The sequence below is a fragment of the Podarcis melisellensis genome (assembly GCF_964234715.1).
Source record: "Podarcis melisellensis genome assembly, chromosome: 3".
In the NCBI taxonomy this organism is placed as follows: Eukaryota; Metazoa; Chordata; class Lepidosauria; order Squamata; family Lacertidae; genus Podarcis; species Podarcis melisellensis.
In genome coordinates, this window is record NC_138530.1 from 14,363,049 (window position 1) to 14,387,321 (window position 24,273).

Consider the following 24,273-nt stretch of genomic DNA (forward strand, 5'->3'; position numbering starts at 1 on the left):
TTGCATGGGAGTCTTGTTTAACTGAAATTTATGGCCACCTTCCAAATTATTAACATCATCGGAACTTTGGACAGGCAATTTCATGATGTTAACTCAGGGAAAGTAGACATGGTGCAAAGGTAGTTCACTGGGAACATTGCATGATTGAAATTTGAGTAATGGGGCATACAGTGACTTGTGAATATGGTTAGAGTGCTTCTAAGCCAGTTTAGTCTTAATGCCCCCCCTCCTAGTTAAAAAGGGGCTTTCTGGGGGTGACATCCTTATTTTACAATAATGAAGACACAGGCACATTGCTTCCCTCCGCCCTTGCATTTCTCACAGCTGGCACCATATCTGAATGAACAGTGTTATTTCACCCTGAATAATGAGGTTTGCCTGGTGTGACATCGCGAAGGTTGTAGCCAGCAATGCAATGAGTAAAGTTATTATGATAAAGCAATCTTCGTAACCATCCACTCTCAAATATCTGCTTTATCTCGTTGGAGCACATTTGGTGCGCTGCTGGCACCAATGGAAGACAGTGACTAACTGCAGCACATTCTTTATCAGCAATCTGAAGACCCCAGTGTTCATTTATATATATATATTTAAAAACCACTAAGTATTGCTTGACCCTTGAGTCTAAGCTATACACAATGGTGTGGCCAGTGATTCAGAACAGAAGAATAAATGTGTCATTGACAGGATGCTAACATTGAACTTTGTTCCAGTATTGTTTTCATTCTTCCATCTGATGGAAGGAACAATGTGTAGTGAATCTTGTATGTCAATCTGCTCCCATCTTAAACATGTTTGGCTTAACTCAGGGATGCAGAAATCCAGCCAGTACTCAAAGACATAAAAGCTCAGTCTGTTGACCAGCTCTTGGGTTGCTTAAGAAGGCAGAAAGAAAGCCTGCCATCTCTACTGCTTTGTCAAAGGTCTGGCCACTCCCTCATTCCATCCTTATGAAGCCTAAACTGTAACAACATGGTAAAACATTCCTACTGAATAGCTGTTTTCAAGTTCCATCATTCTACAGGTTTTGATATAGACACAGGGCTGAACTCAGGAGGTGCGAAAGGGGTGCAAATGAAGAGCCCAATGACCAGAAATGTGTCTGCTTCAAATGGTGTCATTGTAAGGACTCTCTACCTTCCCATTCCTATGCAGTTTAGGGGGGGGGGGGCGGAGTTGATGGCCTGCACAGATTGGCTGAAGCAAGCCAAAAGAAATCTAAAAAATAAATTAAAAATCATTATTAAACTTATTCAAGTTGTTATTATTATTGAACTCTTATGTGAATTCTTGAACTCTTAATCACATAAATATTTGCCAAAAACTAAAGTTAGATTAGCTTCAACCAGAGCCAGGGCCATTTCAACTCTGGCTCCAGCCTGGTGGAATGCTCTGCCTCATGAGACCAGGGCCCTGCAGGATCTGATTTCTTTCCGCAGGGCCTGTAAGACAGAGTTGTTCCACCTGGCCTTTGGCTTGGAGCCAATTTGATTCCCTCCCCCTCTTTCTTTTTTCTTTTCCTTTCTCCTCCTGCGATGAGGCTACATTTTAATATTTTAATGTTTCAATATTTTAATGTTGCATTTTAATTTTGTTTCTAAGTTGTTTTCATTCAACTTGTTTTCATTATTGCTTGTTAGCCGCCCTGAGCCCAGCCTTGGCTGGGGAGGGCGGGGTATAAATAAAAATTATTATTATTATTATTATTATTATTATTATTATTATTATTATTAGTCTGGGATTTCACCATTTCCAACTTTGAATGTGGGATTTTTATTCTATTTTCAATTAGATAGTCAAAAAATGTGTGCAAGTTTTTAAAAATCCCTCCATATCAGATTCTGCATTTGAAAAGGGGGAAGGTTATACATTTAAATCCTGGGTTTAACTTTTTGCAACAACAACAGCAACTGTTGATAGAGTTGATAGAGTTTTGCTAGATCTGGTGTTTCCAGTGTAGCACCCTGCTTGTGGTTAACGCTTAGCTGGAATGAAATATTCAACACAGCAATAGAGAAATTAAAATAATAATTTATTTGTCAGACAAATAAATGAGAGATACAGTGGTATATGGTTACCAAAGCTCTGCCCACTCCAGCCCTGATGGTCAGCACTTATATTTTCCTCAGCCCAGCCCCCTTGCTCCTCCTTTGGCTGCCTCTATCCAATCAGCCTGGTTGAAATTCCTATTGGCTGTTTGCTAGAACCAATCGTAAAAGATACACCCATTTCCTATTACCTTTTATGGGAGACAAAGAGCTAAATTTCCTTCTATCCATAAATGGCAAACAAGTAGCCATATATCTTACATTTGCCTCAACAAGGCACCTTAATTACCAGATCACCTTTTGCCCTTAGTACCCTATTCACTCCAAAACAGATGGCTAAAGCAGATCTTGGGTTCACATTCTCTCACACCATCAATGAAATAAGAATCTAACATAAGAATCTAACATTTCTTACTTTCTAAATCCTTTGCATAATTACATTTAAGCCAATATATTTCATACATAACATATATAGATTTTTAGAAGCAAATGCCTTTTCAAAGTAAAAAGGAACTTAGTAAAAACACTTTCCAAAAGCAACTCCTTAAATTTACACCCCCCTTTCAAGCCAGTTGCTGTTTCTATTAGCTCTTGCCCTTTAACATTAGGAAAATGTGGCTAAAGTCTCTAATGGGAGACACATGGTATTATATTTTGTTAAACAATGAATCCTACTATTTACCAACTCTTAATTAGTGCTTTTGCAGCTTGATTGTATTCTGTTAATATGTAGGGTCAATAACCTTTTGCTCCCAGCCTGTAATTCCCTTTTACAACTTTGAGAATTTTGGCTCCTGCTATAAATCAAGTTGGCCCTTGTCCAGGAGGATAAACATCTGCCAAAGTCTTTTAGCCACCTGGTCTTCTGCCTGGCATAAAAACACACAAGCATCTGCAAATATATATTTTTAAGCTCATTTTAAAATACAAGTCTTGATCAGATGCCTCACCAGGAGAACAGGAATAGGCTCTCATGTGCACTCAGTGCTCTGTGCTAAGAAAAGGCTTCCCAATTCTGCCTTTTCTCTTCCAACTTCGGAGAAGAATTCACCTGTACCATATCAATGAGTGGCCAAAGCATTCTCCACCTTTGGAGAGTGTGAGCAGCCTCTGCTTGGATGCAGTGCTGTCTGTGTGCTGGCGCTTTGAGAAACATTAGGGGTTTGTTTTTTGTGTGGTTTTGTACATGGGAGTCTGTGTATTGATCCCATTACAAGCATTTCGCTGTAAACGCAGGAAGCCACCAATGAGCAAATGTAAGCAGTTTGCAAATTATAAAGCATCTTTTATAGAACATGCTGAATGGGACAACAGTGGCACTAATTCTTTAAAAATGAAGAATAAAAAGGACAGCAAAACAGCCGTTAAACCCATCCACCAAAATATTACGAGCCATTTGTGTATTGCTTTTTATAATGTGCTTTACAATGGCATGTCTCTGCGGGAGCGAATTATTAACATGGGGGGGGGGGTGTTTAGAAGCAACAATTCTACCCCAACACCATATTTGTTTGTGGAAAGTAAACCAACATCAACACCTCTAATACAGACTTTGACTTTTTATTTCTATTTGACATAGGACTTGGGACACATTCCCTTGTATTGATGTAAATATATACACAGCATATGTGTCTTCATGCCCTGGCTATGTGATTTCCCACAGTGTATTTTGTTGTCTGAATTGGGCTAATGATAAGAACCACATAAACGGTTGCCCTAAATCGAGAACGCAGAATTCATGTGTACAGGCTAAAACGGTGCGAGTGACCACGTAGCAAGATATGCTGTATTCCTTCCTGGAAACCAACAGTCTGCATGATTCAGTCTTTATCTCCTTGCCCAAACTGTTAGTATTGTGTGCTTGGCTTGATAATTCAAGCCGTGATGTAATGGGACTCAAACAGAGTTCGGATCTGAATCAGATTGTGACATTGTTCTCTAGTGACTAAATACAAGGAGGAGGACGAACCAATTCATGTATATACGTTAGCACTGGAAAATAATTTAGAATTATTCATGTTGACCTTAGAATCAAGGATCAAAAGTGACCAGGAACTGATGGCTGATATTTTACAGTTTGGGGGAGGAAGGGTGGAATTCACTGACAGATTCAGAAGGGCTCACAATTTGTAGTGGTGGTTTCCCCACTTCTCCCTTCCTTTTTTAAAACTCAAGAAGAGCCTACTGAAGGATGCTAATGGCCAATCCACTCCAGCATCCTGTTCTCACATTGGCTAACCAGATGCTCATTAATAATAATAATAATAATAATAATTTATTATTTGTACCCTGCCCATCTGGCTGGGTTTCCCCAGCCACTCTGGGCAGCTTCCAACAAAGATTAAAAATACATTAAAATGTCACACATTAAAAACTTCCCTGAAGCCTTTAGATGTCTTCTGAATGTCAGGTGGTTGTTTATCTCCTTGACATCTGATGGGAAGGCATACCACAGGGCAGGTGCCACTACTGAGAAGGCCCTCTGCCTGGTTTCCTGTATCTTTGCTTCTCGCAATGAGGGAACCGCCAGAAGGCCCTTGGTGCTGGACCTCAGCGTCTGGGCAGAACGATGCGGGTGGAGATGCTCCTTCAGGTATACTGGGCCGAGGCCGTTTCATGAGAAATCCACCAACAGAACCTGAGCACAAGAGCACTCTCCCTTCTTGGGCCTCCATTTTGTCCTGCTTACTCTCTGACAACCCAACCACCCACCCTTCATTTTCTCCTTCTGCCTTCCCAAAAAAATCAAATCATGAACAAAGAACTTGCACCAAGTGGAAATACTTAATACCACACCGCAAATAACTGAAGTTGTTGTATTAAATATTTCCACTTAATGCAAGTCACTTGTTCACAGTTTGATTTTTTTTAATAGAAAGGAGGAAAGTGCAAAAGGAGAGAAGGAGGGTGGGGGGAGAGAAAGAAAGAGCAAGGTGAAAGAGAGAGAAAGAGGGAAAGGGAGAAAAGGTGAATAAGGAAGATGGTCTAGTTAGTTTTACCCCACCTATAGAGCCAAAAAATGGTGCCAACTTGTCTACAATTTGTTCTCCTTTTATATACCCAGTTGCAGGGACTTACTAAAAAGGCAGGGGTAATGTTCCACTAGAACCACATTGATGGCAAAACTAGCACAGCTGTCTGTATTCAGCTGAGACCACTGTGTGTTTAAAGGGCTAGAATGTCACTTTGGATAGTCATACCCCCCCCCCCCAAGAATTTCGGGAGCTGTGGTTTGTTAAAGGTGCTGAGAGTTGCTAAGAGGCCCCCTACTTCCCTCAGAGAGCTACAGTTCCAGAGCTCTCTTTGAAAAAAATTGATTGGTAAACCAGTCTGGGAATTATAGCTCTGGACAGGGAATAGGCCCGTCCAATAACAACTCTCAGGACCTTAACACTCAGCTCCCAGAATTATTCAGGAGAAGCCATGACTGTTTAAGTGGAACCATCACACTTTATAAATATACATTGTAAAATTAATGAATGTTAAAATGATGTTGGATTGAAATGAAATGGCTTTAGCAACAAGGTTAAAAGAATATGTAAAAATGGATTGATAATCAGATGAAAATATGAAGCTTTAAGATAAAAACAAAGAGGGAAAGGATTTGCTGAATTAACCATGTGAACTGGAATACAAAAAAGGGAGGTGTGAGGAGGTCAGGGAAATAAGTAAATGAAATATAAGACATGAAAAGATTGATCTGTTTTTAATTGTTTTCTATTTTTCATGTATTTTGTATTTTTCATTTGTATTTTTGTACCTTTTTATTTTTATTTTTTCTCTTTTTTTATTCTGTAACTATTTTCTGTCTATAAAATTTTAATAAATATCATTAATATATATATATATAAATATGGTGTGAATGCAGCCTAAGTTCTGCTCAAAGTAGATCCATTGAAATTATTGGACCTCAATCAGTCACATCTATTAATTTCAGTGGGTTTTCTCTGAGCATGACTTCCTAGGATACAACCCGAAATCTTGCAGAACCGGAAATCCAAGACCACATTTGGATGCACTATCCTCTAATGCTAGCAGCCCATGGGAATATTTTTTCTTTGTCCTTTATTATTACTCATGTGGCTTGTTACAACTTTTGCTCGCTGTGTTTTGCCAACGATTTCTTGTTTTTGCTTATAGTGACCTGTTTCACTTTTCTGCCTTGGGCACGTGTGTGGGGTTTGTGTGTGTGGAAATGCGGGTTAAAACACCTGAACATGCAACTGGGCAATCGTGGCAGCTGTGACTAACCATGCACTTTGGCTCCCCAGGTGACTTGTACATCGGAGGGGTAGCAAAAGAAACCTACAAATCCTTGCCCAAGCTGGTCCATGCGAAAGAAGGGTTTCAAGGCTGCCTGGCCTCCGTGGATCTGAATGGGCGCCTCCCGGATTTGATCTCGGATGCTCTGTTTTGCAATGGGCAGATAGAACGCGGATGTGAAGGTACGGAGCGATCGTTTTGTAATCCTGTCACAGCCCCTTCAACGTAAAGTAAATATGCATATGCCTCATCATAGGTGCGTTGTAGCATCTTCTCCTCCTGCTGTGTTCTGTTTATTTGCACTGGGATGATGACAGTTTCCTATCTTCCCCGCTGTCATCCATTTCTGCTCTGCTACCGATGCTACTAATCCAGACCTGTTTTACATTATTAATGAAGGCGGATGCCATTGTGGGAGAAACGTTCGCTGATGGCACAAAACACAAATTGAACCTGAGAACATTAACTTATCTTCTTGAATATAATCGGCAGAGTCTGTTCTTCGCCACCAACAAGCTGATTTGCATGTCTCCGTTTTGTTTGTGTCGTATTTTAATTAATTGTTGTGATAATTAGCTCCCGTGCAGTACTTTACATCATCACGGTGCTTAGATGATAGTTAGTGTATAAATTAGCTAATTGAATTGAGATGCACATTGCTTTCTCTTTTTTTAGCACAGGTTGTCTGTTTGCATGAGATGTTAGTGTTTAGCAGGGTCTCAGGCTAGGTTCAAGGCTTTTTTAAAAGCTATGCTCCTGTACCTATGTTCTGTTGGCCAGTATTCCTACTGCCTAACCTGCAGCATTCAAAGCGACAGCTCGACCCACCAGCCACATATGTTGGCCGACCAGGAGCTTGATAAATCTCATTCTGGAATGAGCCAGTGGTTGAGAGCGGTAGTCTTGTAATCTGGGGCGGTAGTCTTGTAATCTGGGGAACCGGGTTCTCGTCTCTGCTCCTCCACATGCAGCTGCTGGGTGACCTTGGGCCAGTCACACTTCCTTGAAGTCTCTCAGCCCCACTCACCTCACAGAGTATTTGTTGTGGGGGAGGAAGGGAAAGGAGAATGTTAGCCGCTTTGAGACTCCTTAAAGGGAGTGAAAGGCGGGATATCAAATCCAAACTCTTCTTCTTCTCTTCTTCTCATGGCTTTGCTCTCTGCTGGTGACTACAGAGACATGGAGATTTTCCCAAACCTAGCAGGCTACGGTATGAGTTTGATGGGCTATTTGTGACTTGAAGGCTCATCAACTGCACAAGCTTTCTAAAAACATTTCAGAATAACAAAACTGGCCAAAGTTTCAAAACCTTACACTTCAGTACAAATGTAGAATGAAGGAAGTCCTATTGATTTAATGGGGGATTGTGTAGATGAAAGGTTTATACCCAAAGAAAAACAGAACTGGGTTTGGATCAAGACTGGTGTTTCCCCCCCCCCCCAAAAAAAGAAGCAGTTTAGAGGGCCAGGTCACTTGTGATGGAAAGGGTCAAATTTCCAGGGAAAGTCAAGGTGCTGTGTTGGGTTAACTTTCCCTCCCTTCCACATCAGCCAAGACCAAAATGGGTTGAATGTCCATGGCAGAGGATCCTCACTATCCCAAATTGCATTTGTGGAGTTTGCATCCCCAGCACATCAGTGCTCTGCTTTAACTTTTCCACATTAAAGCTTTAATCTAACGTTTGAAGGACGTAGCAGAATACATAGGAATTGGGCAGTAATGTGCAATTTGGTTTCTAGTTTGAGGCCATAGAATTTCTCAACATAGAAACCATTCCCACATTTAAAAAAATGTTTTTATTGCATTTACATAGATTTCTCAACATAGATACCATCCCCACATTTTAAAAATGTTTTTATTGCATTTACATCCTCACCTTTTTCTCCAACCGCTTTTTGCTGTCATGTACCTGGCAAAGTTCAAAAGCATGATGTTGATGGGCCAGTTGAACACATGTGTTTGGCCCTTCCAAAAGATCAGTTTCCACATTTATTTCCAACATGAGGTGAGAAAAAGAGTGACATGACTCAGTCCCTCAGTTAAACCCAATAAACTAGCCATTTTGCTCTCCCTGAAAAACAATATTATTTGGATACAGGCAAAGAGACAGAAGCAACCCAATTAATCATACCTCTGTCATACGGAGATTTTATTGATATAGTAGATTCAGTTTTAAATTAAGAACTGCTTTTCCATATATGAATCTCCCTGGACTCTGAGATCATCATACAAGGCCCTTCTCTGCATGATACCTCCAAAGGAGGGTGGCAGTGAGAGAGCAGGCCTTCTTTGTAGTAGCCCCCAGTTTCTAGAATGTTCTCCCCTGAGAGTCCCACTTGACGCTTTGTAATAATGTTGTTTGCCAGGCAAATGCATTTTTGTTCCTGGGGCATTTGGGCAGCACCAATAATACTGCTTATTGTATTGTTAAATCTGTAGATGTATTGGAAATATTTTGTCAGGCCTATGATAAGCATTTTAAAACATATTCTTGATAAAATCTACACACTTGACACCAGCACTGTGCAGAGTACTTTGTAATGCAAAGTAAATTGTGAAAACATAAAATCACAATGACATGGCCAGTTCATGACCCACCAAGCTAAAAGGATCCCCTCCCCACCTGTGTGAAAGTTCATGAGAGATTTAAGATATCACTTGATTAACTAAGCTCAAACAGATAAACCCTGAGAAAACCCAAACCAGCCTGTTCCAGATTTTCTCTCTTACGTATGCCTGTTCTTCTTTTACCCCTTTCTAATTTTAATTTGATGATTAACATTGAATAGCAAATGTGTAAATAAATGCATAAATGTACAACATCCAAGCACCTAAAGGTAATTTCACTTTATTTTGCAAAGAGTCTAAATAACACTTTCTAATGTTGGTGAGAGAGGGGGCATAAGGTGTTGTACAGTTTAAGTTATTAGATCTTGGCATTAAAATAGCCAGTTAATGATGTAATGGCCAAATCCTTAAATATCACATGTTCTACTTGTCCAAGATGTTAAAGTAATGGAATACTGGTCAGTGGCTTAGATAATCAGTCCTGTTCGCACAACCAAACTGGGATGTTGGGAACATGAGTTTAATATTTTTATCATGTGAACTGCCCTGAGATATTCAAATGAAGGGTAGTAGATTGATTGATTGATTGATTGATTGATTGACCCATGGAAAGTGTGACATAGATCAAAATTAGCAATGTGTTACTACTTCTCTCTATGCCTAGCCCTGATCTCAGCCTCTTTTACTCCCTCATCAGAAAGGCCCCCAAAGCAGATTGAGTTTTGGTGTGGTAAATGGAAAGTAAGAGCAGCTTGCTTTGGGATCCATGTGACAAAACACAGACTACCAGTTGTGACTTGGACGCTGATTGAGAGGGAGAGGGGATAGCTGAGTCAGTAGCCAAAGGAGCACCTGAATCTAAGACCTCCAGAAATGAGACCCTAAAACAAAGACTCTCAGAGACTGAAGCGCCAATGAGAGACCAGAATCTGCAGCCTCAATGACCCAACATGCCTAACCTGCTCACCACTGCAGGCAGTATGGCTGCTGAAGAAGCAACCAAGGGTCAGGCACCAGAATTTGTGGTGTGCCTCTTTAAGAATATATGTGGCATCTAGGAAGGGGCTGGGGCTGGAACCATAAGGCAGTGGTTAATTAGTATTCAGCATTTGTTGGAGCAAAGATTGTCTTTCCTGGGAACTGTCCAGGGTACTGAAGGAAATGCCACTGGTCACTTTTGCTTTGTATTCCAATCCCTGAGCTTTGGAATTGCTGCTCAACCTTTTCCTGTTGGCCCTCTGCTTATACTGCCCACTTTGGATCACAGCCATGCCTATTTCTGCCTAACTTCCATTGTGGGTTTACCCTTATTAGGCTTCAACAATATGGTGGTGCACTCACACAACTGATATAGCATTTGCTGATCTTTGTGTAGATCCAGTGAACGCACTGGTTTTCGTTCACCAAGGCATGCTATTCCACCTCTCACTTAAAATAAAAAAAAAACACACACACACAAACACAACTACCTAGCAACAAGGACTGATTGAGCAACCATGTTAAGGTGCTGTGGTGGTGATGCACCTCCCGTCCAGCAGGGGTCAGATGATTCTAAAGGACAATAGTTTTACATCTGATCCTATAAAGCTGCTGACGACCCTGGCTTGGTTTCAGGCACTTAAATGCTGTGTCTACTTAACTAATTGGATGACTTCCTGGCATACTTCCCAACTGCCAGAGATGACATTACCTAAAATTGAGCACTTGGGTATATACTGGATTGGGTTGGTAAGTGCCTTCTCATGGACCATTTCATTAAAAGTCACCCAAGGAACCTGCACGCAGGAACATGGAATAGCATCTGACTGGAAAGAGAAATGAATGAAAAATGTAACCCTTCTCTTCCGACCTTGGCCCAGTGCATTGTGGGAGCAATGCAAGTGCATCTGTGACTGAAGAGCAATAAGTGGTTCTTGATGTAAATTTCAGTCCTAATTCTGTCAATTCCAGCAGAAGGCCTAGTGAAGAGGAAGATCGAAGAAGATAATGTGCTAATGACTGAACTGACTGTGTATGAACATGACAAATGGCTAGTCAGGATTAAACCATGCATTCACTTTGCTAATGCATTCACATCTATCGTATAGAAAGGAGTGCTTTTAATTCTCCTTCATTACATGTCATCAGCTCAATTAACCATTATATTTGTAGTAAATGCTGGCAAATTACTGCATTCTCATTTTGGCTTGCCTGGAGATTTATGTCTATTAGTATTAATTTATTTGCATTACATGGACTTTCTTTTCAATTTTAAGAGCAGCATGCACTTTTGTCTCTGAACGGTCTTTCTGTGTTTGCTGCCATTTTGATATTTGCTTACTAACATTTAATATATTTTGCTTTTTTTTATTTTGCTGGCAAAGTTGCATTGATGAAAGCTGATTTGCAAGGTAGATAGCCCTTGTGTATATTAAGCAAGACTGAAACCCATAATACGCATTGGGAGCCATCGGCCACATCTGCACTGGTGTGTGTAATGTTGCATCGGATTTTTCCACTCTTCCCCTTCCAAAAAAAATAATGAAGCAGGAACCTTCCTCTTACAGGATATTCTGCACAAAGGCTTTCAGTCTTGTGTCTATCTGTATAGTGATTGCTTTAGTGCTTTGATCATGCCTTTTTCTTTCAATTCTTTTCTTTATTTTTCCCCTAGTGGTCTGGTTTATGATCTCTAGAAATAGAATAGCTTTGTTTCTCACGTGTATGTCACTTTTGAGCATGCTGGTGCGTTAATTGGCGGATCCCTCCCCCCATATATATATAATTATAGTGTATATATATTTAATAAAATGAGAAACCCTGCATGAGATAATTTGAAGCATGTGCAAAGATACTTGCCAACATTCCTGCTAATAAATCGATACACAATATATAGATTTTTAAATAAATAAAGAAGCCAACCCAAACGTTCCTTGATTTTCTACAGGCATAGCTTTTCATCAAATCATTGCTTGGAGATGGCAGCACTTTTTCCCCTCTAAGTTATTTTTAATTTTATGATGATTATTTAGTTTTAGATTCTGTTTTCCACTGTACCGTACAGAACGCATCATGCTGGACAGAGATAACAAAAGATGCCGCAATGAAATGAAATGTTGCAAAAGCAATGTTTATGACAACTCATTTTGCTTGAGTTAACTCTCTACTTTGGTCATATTTCTGAATGAGCTCATCTCTTTGTGCCCCTCTGTGTTAACAAACCAAAGGCCATATGCCTATTCATAAAAGGTTTTTTAAAATATATATATAAATGCATATGGCCAATCCTGCTATTGGTTCTTTTTCTTGGTTTGCTCTTTTACATGTGAGATGTTGGCAACTACCCTATGTGATCCAATGGAAAATGCAGTCGCAATGAAAGACAAAAGCCCAAGTTTTATTTTTCTGTGTGTATTCTTGTTAGGCCCCAGCACGACATGTCAAGAGGACTCGTGTGCAAACCAAGGAGTCTGCTTGCAGCAATGGGATGGGTTCAGCTGTGACTGTAGCATGACCTCTTTCAGTGGAACGCTGTGTAATGACCGTGAGTACTTTAGAGACTCTCTTTCTATCTGGCTACAAGTCTTAAAGGCTCTAAGGCATTGGGAGCAAGTGTCTGAAATGGTCCATTATTTTAACCTTATATAGTTAATTGAACTGGCAAACTCTGCAAAGATTATTTTCTAAAAAATGTTCAAAGGAAGCAGTGCGTTAGGAATTGCCCACCAGAACGTGACGTGTGGGGAGACTTCGGAAATATGATGCTGGAATTTCCGTCTAATGCACATGTTTGAATATTACATGTTATGCATGGATATATATATATATTCACTCTCTCTTCTTTTATCTTGGACATTTTTTGGGGGGTGGAGAGAAATTCTCATCTTCTTAAGATATATTGTAATTTTGTAACATTATATCACGAGGCTTGTAATTACTGTGAAACAGTTGACAACCCTCATTACCTTCCTGCGTCAAGCTGCTTTAGGAGACATGAAATGCTCTGTCAAATAGTGATAACACAGGGTTTTTACTTTGCTTAAATGTCATCTGAATAAGTGCTGGTATCACTTACCGATCGCATAACCCTGCAGAGACGAGAGATCGCTTTGGGTTTTCTGGAAACATCTGAGATGTGCCATAGGATGATTTGGCCAAAGTACCCACCACTTCTGCACCACATGGTGAAACTCAGTTTGTTAACCCCTGGTGGGAGAGTATCTGAATGGACCATGGTGAGAGGATCATGCTGTTGTTTTGTGATAGAGACTTCAGGTGGAGAAAGGCTCCATGTGGGAAGCTGACGGTTGTTCCCACAATTGCAGCCATAGCGATGCCATCAGTGGCCCTGTCTGTATTGCTCAGTTCTCACAAATTTTCTCTTTCTTGTGTATACCTGTATATACAACCACATGGGGAGCTGAGGAAGTGTGAACTTGTCTGAATGTTTGAATAAGCTCATGAAAACTGATCTGCGTCATCTTTACTGAAAATTGCTCTCTTGTCTTTGTAAAGTGCAGGCATCTCTAAGTGCAGTTCAAACCCCTTTTTGCCTGAAAGGGATGATATAACAGCTCTGCCTAAAATTTATTCCCACATTATTAAGAGGAAACTGAGTGAATTGGGAAGGAGGCTTCGAAAGAAAACCACACAGGCTTCTATAGTTTTCTGTTTGGTTTGTTTGTCTTTCAAATTCACTTCATTATCCTCTATGCTTCTGTTTTGCATTGGTCAGAGAAAATCCAGTTTGCAAATATTATTATTATTATTTATAAGTATGAAGAGTGATTGTTTTGTTGTTTTGTTTTGTGTTTTGCTTGGCATTTGTCTGATTGTAGAGTATACTTTATTGTAAAGTGTTTTCAGGTGAGTTTCAGTGATATGACGCTGGAGCACATTTGGTGTAGTAGCTGCAATCCTTACAGATTTCTGATACAGAATTCGCAAGATACCAGCTCAGAGTTATAGTAATCCTTTTGAACTGCATATTCCACTTTTAAAATAACCTATAGAAAAAAGGATGAGGGGCCTGTGACCCTCCAAATGTTGTTGGATTCCAACTCCCATTGGCCACAGCTAACATAGCCAATAATCTGTGGTGATGGGAGTTGAAATTCACCAACATTTGGAGGGCCAGACCTTCCCTGACCCTGCTGTAGAAGCAGCTTAGCGTTGGTGTTAAGAACTATATTGACTTGAGCTATACTTCAGCAGCCACCAGGAAGGATGGGAATACCAGTTGTCAACCTAGCTTCTTAAGGCTGCAATCTTATGCACACATACACTAGAGTAAACCCAGATGAACAATGAGGCATTTACTTCTGCATTAAAATATTTAGGGTTGTGCTGTTGGTGTGGACCTCTAATCAGCTCATGAAGCATGTTTGGGTTCTTCTTCTTCTCTGCTCTAGCAGTGCCAACACACCATTTGGCATTTCTCAGGAGTTGAAAATTACCCTGAGGTCTCACTGCTTCATGACATTAGCATTTTGTTTTGCATCCATTACCAGTTTACCAATATGATCTTTCTCCCCAAGCACACATGTTTTGAAATTCGTACACCAAAAACTGTAGGAAAAACACAGTGATTTCAATGGATTGGAGTGAGTGACTGCTAAAGCATATTTCTGGGAACTAACAGGACAAAGGATTCTGGTGGTGTTTTAAGATGGACCTCTGGTTAAAAAAGCAAACTTATTCCATAGAGAAATCCTGTGTATTTTTCAATGGATCACAAGAAACCTTGTCTGGTGGCTTATCTCTGTTTACTCCCCAACAAACTGGGCTTAAGAGAGTGCATCAAACTTGCACAAATTACTGTACTCAAGTTGTTGTTTCCACTGTGCCAACCAATGTGACCTCAATTCATGGAGGCTTGGCATTTATGCCACCTCTAGCTTTCGTTTGATTCCTCCCTCTGAGATTTGGATTATTTCTGCCCTTAATTTCCATTGCAGAGAACATGGGCAAAAACTGTGAACATGAACAATGTTAATGTAATGGTTGAGAGATATCTGTGCTGAGATTACACACACACACTTATATATCTGATTCCTGTGGTGCTGAAGATTAAAAAAAATGCTAAAAGACTGGGAGCAGTTTATGAAAGATGATAACCTACTTATTTCATAAAAATAATTATTGTAGTTAAGAAGTAGCCGCTCAGCATCCAGATTGCTGGCATTTGTCTCAAAGTGAAAGTCTTTCACAAAGCCAGCGTTTTGCCTGGCATAGGCCTACATGAAATAATGTGTGAGGCCAACTCAACGGTGTTTTGAATTTCGCAGTTCAGATTGACTGCCAAAATTCTGTGGCATATCAATCTGCTGATTTGAACATTGGCTGACAATATGACTCAATATGATCAGTTGGTCACTTTAATTTAAGAGCCCAAGTGCTTTCATAGATGCATGCTTTTCTTGTGGTCAGACTGCATCATGGGCTTTGTAGTTACATTGTTTCAAGGGTTAAAATATATAAGATAATGAAAATGTTTCAGTGCAGAAAGGAGTAAGTGCAAATTGTTAAAAACTAAAACACTGAAATATTGTGCAAGGACTTGTGTGGAAACATAACATTGTTTCACATATGCATGTGAAGAGTGGTTGAAAATATGTTTTCTTTTGGCATAAAATATTAGAGTCAGAATAAGACATAACCATGAAGCTAAACCCTAATGCCATGTTTGCACATCCCAGTGGCTTTTATAAGGATCTCTTTTGTTTTATGTGATGATGGCATTTTCAGCGTGGGTTCTCCTCGTGGAGAGCAAACACAACAGTGGACGGAGCTTTCGTATCTTAACAACAAGGCTTGAGAATCCTTGTTTTGTGGAGGGGGCCCTGGACACTTTTATCCACCAAATTCTGCTCACCACATATCAAAGTCCTTTGCAAAGAAAAACCGCTTCAAAACACTGCTTCCTTGTGATAAAATAGTGAGCACTCCACCTTGCAAACTGCAGCTGATCCAAAACATGGGACTTACTAGAAAGAGGATGGTGGCAATCGATGGAAAAAAACTCCATTCATTAACACCAGATAGCCTTCCTCCATAGAGCACCAACAAGGCCGCAGTGTACAACTCTGAACGCCCTATTGCAAAATGGTTATCACAGAAATGGAGGTGTCCAAAATGGCCCCCATGAGTATTTAGAAGGTCCTAGAGGACCTTCCCTAGGAAAAAACTAAATTGTTTTCAATTAAAAGGATGGGGGAGATGACAAAGGAGGGGAAAATAAGTTATCTATTCTCACAGTGTCCAGCCATATGCCTATGGGAAGCCCCGGGTGCAACATCAGTCTCCCTACTTGCAGCCTTCATTGTAATGGTCAAAAATGCACCCAGAGCAATGCAGTTTATCCTGACATCCTTGGTAACCTGTCCATGAAGACCACCTGCTGACCCCAAGCCTGATCAGCATGCATTCACCTGTAAACTTGCTAACCTTGATAATTGCAAAGACCAGGCATGTCCTACTTCCCATTCTTTGCAAGGGAAACAATGCAAGATTGTTTTGGCCTCAGATGGCACAGAGGTTGCCTTTTCTTTTCTCTGATGATAATAAGGCACTTGTAGATGCAGGGCTGCAATTTTTAGGAGGTGTGACATAATAGAAGGTGTTATATTGTTCAGTACAAAGACAACTGGTAGGGGGAAAATGTTCCCAAGAACGAGGATTATATAGGAAACTCTGCAAAAAGGACACTTAATGATTACTCTTACAAATGGATGGCTGTTCTGACTTCTCTGAACTAGGGGAAAAAAACTTTAGGAACTTCCTAAGTATTAGTAACAGCAGGTCTTTTGGTAGTTTGAGCTGTTCTCCCGCCAAAGCAGCCAGCTTTTCTGTAAGCACAGGGTTGGAAAATGATCCTGACCCAAAATTAGAGCCTCTGTATCAAATGTTCCTCTCTACTCTTCCCAACGCTAAGGTTCCCAGATGTTGTTATATCCAGAAACGTAGTGTCTTATTTGTAACATTCAAGATGTGTTCACATACTAAGTTCAATGAATGTACTGTCAGTGTACACAAATAGTTGGAACTATGCAAATCAGCAGCTACGCACTCTTTTACATGATCACCTGCAGATGTGCAGAAACAGCTAGTACCTGTGTCCAGTGTAATGTGTGAACAAGCCCAAAGTTTTGTCACCATGGCATGGAAAGTGACAACTGTTGTTAAAGCGGTCACTTCCTACAAAGGTTCAGTCTTGTGTGCAAGATTGTGGTGCAGCCTCATCGCTTTCTCCTGTCATTAGAAAATCTAGAGCCAAACTAGAGGAGGTATGAGAGACTTGTGTCTCAAAAAATGGAAGCTGCTGTCCTGCGTGAAGAAGAATTCAATAATAATAATAATAATAATAATAATAATAATAATAATAATAATAATACTTTACTATTTATGCCCTGCCCATCTGGCTGGGTTTCCCCAGCCACTCTGGACAGCTCCCAATTGAATATTAAAACACAAACATTAAAACCTTCCCTAAACAGGGCTGCCTTCAGATGTCTTCTAAAAGTAGTATAGTTGCTTAATTACTTGACATCTGATGGGAGGACCTTCCACAGGGTGGGCACCACTACTGAGAAGGCCCTCTGCCTGGCTTCCTGTAACCTCACTTCTCACAGTGAGGGAACCAGCAGAAGACCCTCAGAGGAGGACCTCAGTGTCCGGGCTAAGTGATGGAGCGGAGATGCTCTTTCAGGAATACAAGGCCAAGGCCATTTAGGGCTTTAAAGGTCAGCACCAACACTTTGAATTGTGCTTGGAAATGCCTTCCATTTGAAAAGAAAGCACTCTAGATCTCACCAAATGGGCCACATCCAGACAAAGCTGCTTCTGCTTAGTTCCAGTGAAATTAATGGGGCTGCTTCTGCCATTATGAATTTTTGCATCTAACATAGCCTGACTTCATCCCAATGTGCTTAAATTTAACTTGGTGCAAATAAGGAGTTTTGGTGGGAGTGTGTAATGTGAAGGTCTTTTCTTTGAATCCATCCTGTGGCAGATATTGCAGTGCACTGTTCTCTTATACATGATGAGCTTGTGGTTCGTCATACATCCAGCTCCTTTCCCCGATATGTTCTTAAAGAATGACAAGAATCAGTAGTGCACCTGACAGAACATGTCCTTGGAATTCAGTTACATAACTGCAGCCATGACTCTCACCTACTTCATAGTTTCCCCTAACGAAGCCATCTGACAGAGACAGCTCCAACATATGCATGAAATCTTTGTGTGAGGAGTATCAGACTGCAGCCATAGAAACTGTTGCATGTGCAGAAGCTGATTTCCCTAGCCAATCCCCCCCCTAATTGTGCATCTCACGTTGCACACCTGCTTGCGCAAGGGCACGCATTAAACAAGTGTGAGTTCTTTTATCATCTTGGGCACATAGCCTTCTGGGGCATACACTCTGCTTTCAGTTGCCCCTTCTACATTCATTTTACAAAGCCTCTTCAGTCGTTCACCTCTCACACAGTCAGAATAATGTGAGGGGGAGTGTGAGGTGTTGGCCATTTATTGAGAACCCTCCCTCCCTCCCGCCATGCATTGGGGGCTGAATGCCTGAAGCAGGGGAGTCTCCTTTACTCATATCTTTGCAAAATTTTGAATCCTGCATAATCAAGGTTCTAAGGCATGTGGCAAACCCATGGGGGCAGGGGTAGCACACAGGTGGATTAGACAAAATCATGAATGAAAGAGAGGACTATTGATGGCTGCTAGCCGTGTGTCATGGTCGGAGCCAAAGTCCCGGCTGAGGACGTCGGGACTGGGGGCAAAATGGTGGGGTGAGGGCAGGAGTCCAAGGGTCAGAGAGCCAGGAGTCAAGAAGCCAAGGGTCCGAGGGTCAGGAAGCAAGGGTCACAAAGTCAAGGGTCTGAGGGTCAGGAAGCAAGGAGTCAAGGAGCCAAATGCAGCAAGGCAGGAAACGTGTTGCTGTGGCCCAGAGCTGAAGGGAAATGCTGACCTTATATCCTTTCCCGGCTCTTGCCCCCAGGTGCTGTGAGTTACCAATCGGCCTCACCTTTGCGGCTGCACCTTGTCTCTTCAGAACAAACTTAGGAAGGCCCCAATCCTGTGAAATCCTACTGGTCACAGGGCCTGGCTCCTGCATGCACTCCTGACACCAAGGTGGCTGTGCTATACATCTACAGTTGGAGGCAGCATGGCTTCTGAATGCCAGTTGCTGGAAACCACCAGAGGGGAGAGTGCTCTTGTGCTCGAATCTGCTTGTGGGCTTCACACAAGCATCCAGTTGGCCACTGAGAGAATAGGATGCTGGACTAGATGGCCATTGGCCTGATCCAGCAGGGTCTCCTTATGCTTTTATGTGGAGGCAGAAGATCTGCAGAGAGGATCAATAAGATGCCTTGCATGTACTATGCAATACAATATGTGCCCACCATTGATTTGTGATCAACTTCCATGGGCAGTTTCCAACTAACTCATTCCATCAGCTCAAGGGTTTACATTTGTGTGATGGAATGTTCTCCCCTCATGCGCTCCACACCTTCCCAAAATCTGCTCAGGAGGGTTGGGGAACCAGAACAGAGTCCACTGTGCAAGTGGAAATCCTTGCGCTGACAGAACAAGTTAGTTGACTGCCACATAGTGAGGAAAAATCCTTCATTCAGCTTATAGATATACAGAGCAGTCTACAGGGAAACTGCACAAACTCCCTTAAAATGAATTTTCAGGGTCAAGGCTTACCCTGGGATAGGTTAAGGAAGAATAATAAAGGAAAGAGTGCCTTTGGGTATCTCAGAATGTATTTGATTCATTACTGAGCGAAGTGTAACTAGTCAACACAAATCTAGATAGGAAAGCTCTCTGATTAGAGAACTTGATCATAGGCAGGCTTGGACCTCCACATCTCTCCAGGGAACAAACCATAGCTCAGCAGCAGAATGCATGCCGTGCATTCAAAGGGACACAGGTTGAATCCCTGGTATGTTCACCAAAAGGGGGTTGTTGTTGTTGTTGTTGTTATGCTGCTATTTTTTCACAAAATGTGGACTAAAGTGACTTGCGAAGTGAGTGGCTAGCAGGATGTAGGAAAGACCTCTGTCAGTCAGACTAGACGATACCAAGCTGAAGAGGCAAACAGATTGAGGTGGTATAATACAGCTTCTTGCACTCCTCTCTTAGGCATCATTTAGCTACCATTCATTTCCATCTCTCTCTGATTGGTGTTTCTTTCAGTAATGATTTTTTTTTTAATTTATCAAATGATCCTACACACAGTCCCTCCCCAAGTGTTCTTGAAGGGCATTTGTGTCTGATGTGCATCTAGTCTCAGTGGAGCTCTATGATTTGTGAAGCTCCAGATTGGCAAGAATAGCTTTGCAGTAATTGTGGTTGTTTCTCAAGAGGCAGTAATTATGTAACTGGAATCGTGGGCCAGGCTCGGAGTGAGTGCTCTATTGCACCAAACTGGTAAAAGGAAAAAGACTGTTGAAAAAAACAACCATTTTCTCTCATCCTCTGCAGGGAATCATACGAATGATTAAAGTGGACTTGGGGTCTTATTATGTTTACTTTTTTGTTTTTAAATCATGACATGCTCAGACCTACTACACACAGAGAGAGTATGTGTGAGAAATCGAAAATAAAAATAAAAAACCTTTCCATTACATATCTGGAGAGAACAAATTCCTAAATCTTTATGAAGATTATTTTGGTGGTTCTGTCCTGATTGCATTTAGACGTTGTATGGCTTTTGACATCCCAGCCTTTTCAGAGGCCCTGCAGGCAGTGGTGTAGCATGGGGAGCAGAGGGACTGTGGCCCGAGACACAAATGGTTCTGTGGGGAAGCAAGCTGTGCCTGAGCCCGACCTTTGGGGCTGGGGTGAGTTCCTCCATCCCAGTTCTGCAGTCCACTTGGGGCACAAGCCTTGCCCTGGCCCGGGTGCCACCCACCCTATGCCACTAGCTGTAGGGATCTGGTGGCCTACAGGGACTGACCAGATGCCCTCAGGAAGTGTGGCACAGAGGCAACAGTCCTACTTTAAAGTTGCCTTTCAGCACCTGTTTGATTGTCCATGGCAACCCTGCATCTGAGGGCCACTCTGGATGTGTGCCTTGTAGTTCACCATTGCACAGCCTTAAAAAAAAAAAAAAAGAATTTCTGGCATGTTCTAAAAGCTGCAAGTAGGGAGACTGCTGTTGCACCCTGGGCTTCCCATAGGCATATGGCTGGACACTGTGAGAATAGATAACTTATTTCCCCCTCCTTTGTCATCTCCCCCATCCTTTTAATTGAAAACAATTTAGTTTTTTCCTAGGGAAGGTCCTCTAGGACCTTCTAAATCCTCATGGGGGCTATTTTGGACACCTCCATTTCTGTGATAACCATATTGCAATAGGGTGTTCAGAGTTGTACACTGCGGCCACACAGCACAGATTTTTTTATATAAAGGTGTTCTATTGATGCAGGTCACTTTATTTTCAATCCCTTTCCTAATAAATCCTAGTACGGAATTTGCTAAAATATTTTTAAATACTTTTTTCACTGTTATTGCAAACCAGTAAAGAAAGCTTTTGCCATCTCTCTTTCTTGACTTGAATAACTTTCTTCTCCCCTTGTGGCAGAATAAACAACCTTAAATTCCAGGCCTGTGCTCCATACCTGCCCTTCATCGAAGTTAGTTCTATTGACACGCTTGAGATGAATATTCTATTTGTCTCGATCTTTTGCCATTTGTCATTTCCTTGGGAATAAAAATATCACTTCTTTGCATCGTAAATTTTACTCCCTGGATCTGTTCAGCTTTTGCATTTTCTTTCTTTTTGGAAAAAAGAGAGAGAGAGAGAAGAGTAGAGAAAGAGGATGGCACATTTAATAGCCCTCTTTCTATAAATCCCTAAGGGAGAGAGGCTTTATGGCAGAAAAAATATATATTCAAAATGATAGTATCTCCATAATTGAATGTGCTACCAGGAATAATGGAGAAGCAGCAGAAGAAAAATGTTTTGGCTTTGCTCAATCAGTAGTGGTGTTGCAGATCAAATCCCGATAGTTTGCACTCCAAATTCGTAAGCAATTTTAATTTCTGTGCCAATGAATCCTGGCCATTTTGCCTACCAGTTACACGAAAGAGCTTTAAGACAGTAAGCATAATTCCATTTCTTTTTCCACCCCACCACACCATGATTGTATCCTAAAGCCTTTCTCCTCCTGACGGCCCTGACTCACTGCTGAAATCTACTATTAGTACAGATATTTAATTTGAGCTACTTAATGTAGCTTTGCTGGGATAACCAGCCTTCTCTAAAAAAAATAATGTTTCCTTTGCAAACTCGACAAATGCACAGGGCTGAGGGACAACATTTTCAGGCAAGATTAGCCTTTCTTCCTGCAAGACATACAGTATGTCAGACAACAGAGTGGGTGACAGAGTCTATCAATGCTTGTACCAATTACTGGAGCACAAATTCGCGGCAGCACATTTGCCTAATCTGTGTATAGCACTGTTGATCCAAATTGCTGGGAACTGGTTTAAGATGCGGTCTGTTGTGCACTTTCTTTCTTGCGCTCAAACCCCACTGGATTCATTTGGACTTACTTTGGAGTAGCTGTTGTTATCCTTTATCCATTTGCATTCCAGGGTGGGCAACAAAACAACCCCATAAAAATACATACCCCGTACAATAAGTATTAAAACAATAAAGCATCATATAAAAATAAATTACAGTCATAAACAAATTCGGCGGAGCAGCAGCAACAACATACCAACTGTTGGCCTCCAAATAATATTTACCGTAAAAAGCCTGAAGCACAAAAACAAGCAGAACAGCAGCGCCGTGGGAAGTGTTCCCTGTTCAGTTCCCCATTAATTCTGCGTCCTGTGATCAGTACTCAAGGGGGTGTCCAGCAGGGAGACAGCAATGGGGGTGGAGCTGTTTCCTGCACTTGTGTTTCAGACCACAACTGGTTATTTTTCAGGAATACTTGGGATGCCCCATACTCCATTGCATAATCCACTCTAGCATTTTCCTCTAAGATTTTGTGGCATGCAACCAAGTTAATAATAATAATAAATAATAAATTTTATTTATATCCTGCCCTCCCCAGCCGAAGCCGGGCTCAGGGCGGCTAACAACAATAAAATAGTACAACATTCTAAAATCATTTCATTATAAAATTAATTCAAATCAAATTGATGGCAACCATTGGGCTAGAGTTCTGTGAAGATTGCCAAAGGAGGGAGTCAGGTTGTGCCCTGACCAAAGGCCTGGTGGAACAGCTCTGTCTTGCAGGCCCTGCGGAAAGATGTCAAGTCCTGCAGGGCCCTAGTCTCTTGTGACAGAGCGTTCCACCAGATCGGAGCCACAGCCAAAAAAGCCCTGGCTCTGGTTGAGGCCAGCCAAACCTCCCTGTGGCCCAGGACCTTCAAGATGTTTTTGTTTGAAGACCGTAAGTTCCTCTGTGGAGCATACCAGGAGAGGCGGTCCCGTAGGTACGAGGGTCCTAGGCCGTATAGGGCTTTAAAGGTTAAAACCAGCACCTTAAACCTGATCCTGTACTCCACCGGGAACCAGTGCAGCTGGTATAGCACCGGGTGAATGTGATCTCGCAGCGAGGACCCCGTAAGGAGTCTTGCCGTGGCATTCTGCGCCCGCTGGAGTTTCTGGGTCAGTCTCAAGGGCAGCCCCACGTAGAGTGAGTTACAATAATCCAGTCTGGAAGTGACCGTTGCATGGATCACAGTGGCTAGGTCAGGGCGAGAGAGGTAAAGAACCAACTGCTTAGCTTGGCAGAGATGAAAAAATGCCACCTTTGTTATAGCTGCAATCTGCGCCTCCATGGAAAGGGAGGTGTCAAAGATTACACCCAAACTCTTAACGGACAATGCTGGCACTAATTGCACCCTCGCAAGAGAGGGAAGTTGAGTTCCTCCTGCTTCACATTTCTGTGTGGAACTAATGTTTTCACCAAGGAACCCTATACACAACCTTGTGACTGTGAGGATCTACAATACTGAAGGAGATGGACCAATATCGTGACCTGGTGTAAGGAAACTTCTTGTGTTCTCAAACCTGAGCAAGTGACCTATAAGCAAAGAGAGGTCTCCAGTGCTGCCTTAGAGCATAGCTGTCAATGTTTCCTTTTTTTAAGGGAAATTCCCTTATTCTGAATAGGATTCCTTGTAAGAAAAGGGAAAAGTTGACAGCTATGCCTCAGAGACATCAAAAAGCTATCATCTGCACATATCTTTCTGCATCATTTTTTTACCCCCTCGCATAGAAAGCTGCTGCCGTGACCATATTCTGCCCCTGCTTTTGTTTTCTTGTCGGTAGAAGAAGTGTATTGATTGCTTTGAGAGAAACCATATAGAAATCCCAGGCTGGGATTTCATGCTAGCCTGCTCAGGTTAGGCACCTTGCCTTCTCATGCAGGGTTCATCT

The 24,273-nt window shown here is 41.6% G+C and overlaps 1 protein-coding gene across 29 annotated transcripts in view; it reads left to right on the top strand.

The window, feature by feature from the left end:
• Window positions 1–24,273, top strand: part of NRXN1 (neurexin 1) — a 981,700-nt gene that overhangs the window by 526,320 nt on the left and 431,107 nt on the right. For all 29 annotated transcript variants that reach the window (XM_081903670.1, XM_081903681.1, XM_081903676.1 and 26 more), the window contains 2 exons: window positions 6,320–6,493; window positions 12,283–12,402. In XM_081903670.1, the coding sequence (XP_081759796.1) occupies window positions 6,320–6,493; window positions 12,283–12,402 (294 nt within the window). The remainder of the gene's footprint in view (window positions 1–6,319; window positions 6,494–12,282; window positions 12,403–24,273) is intronic.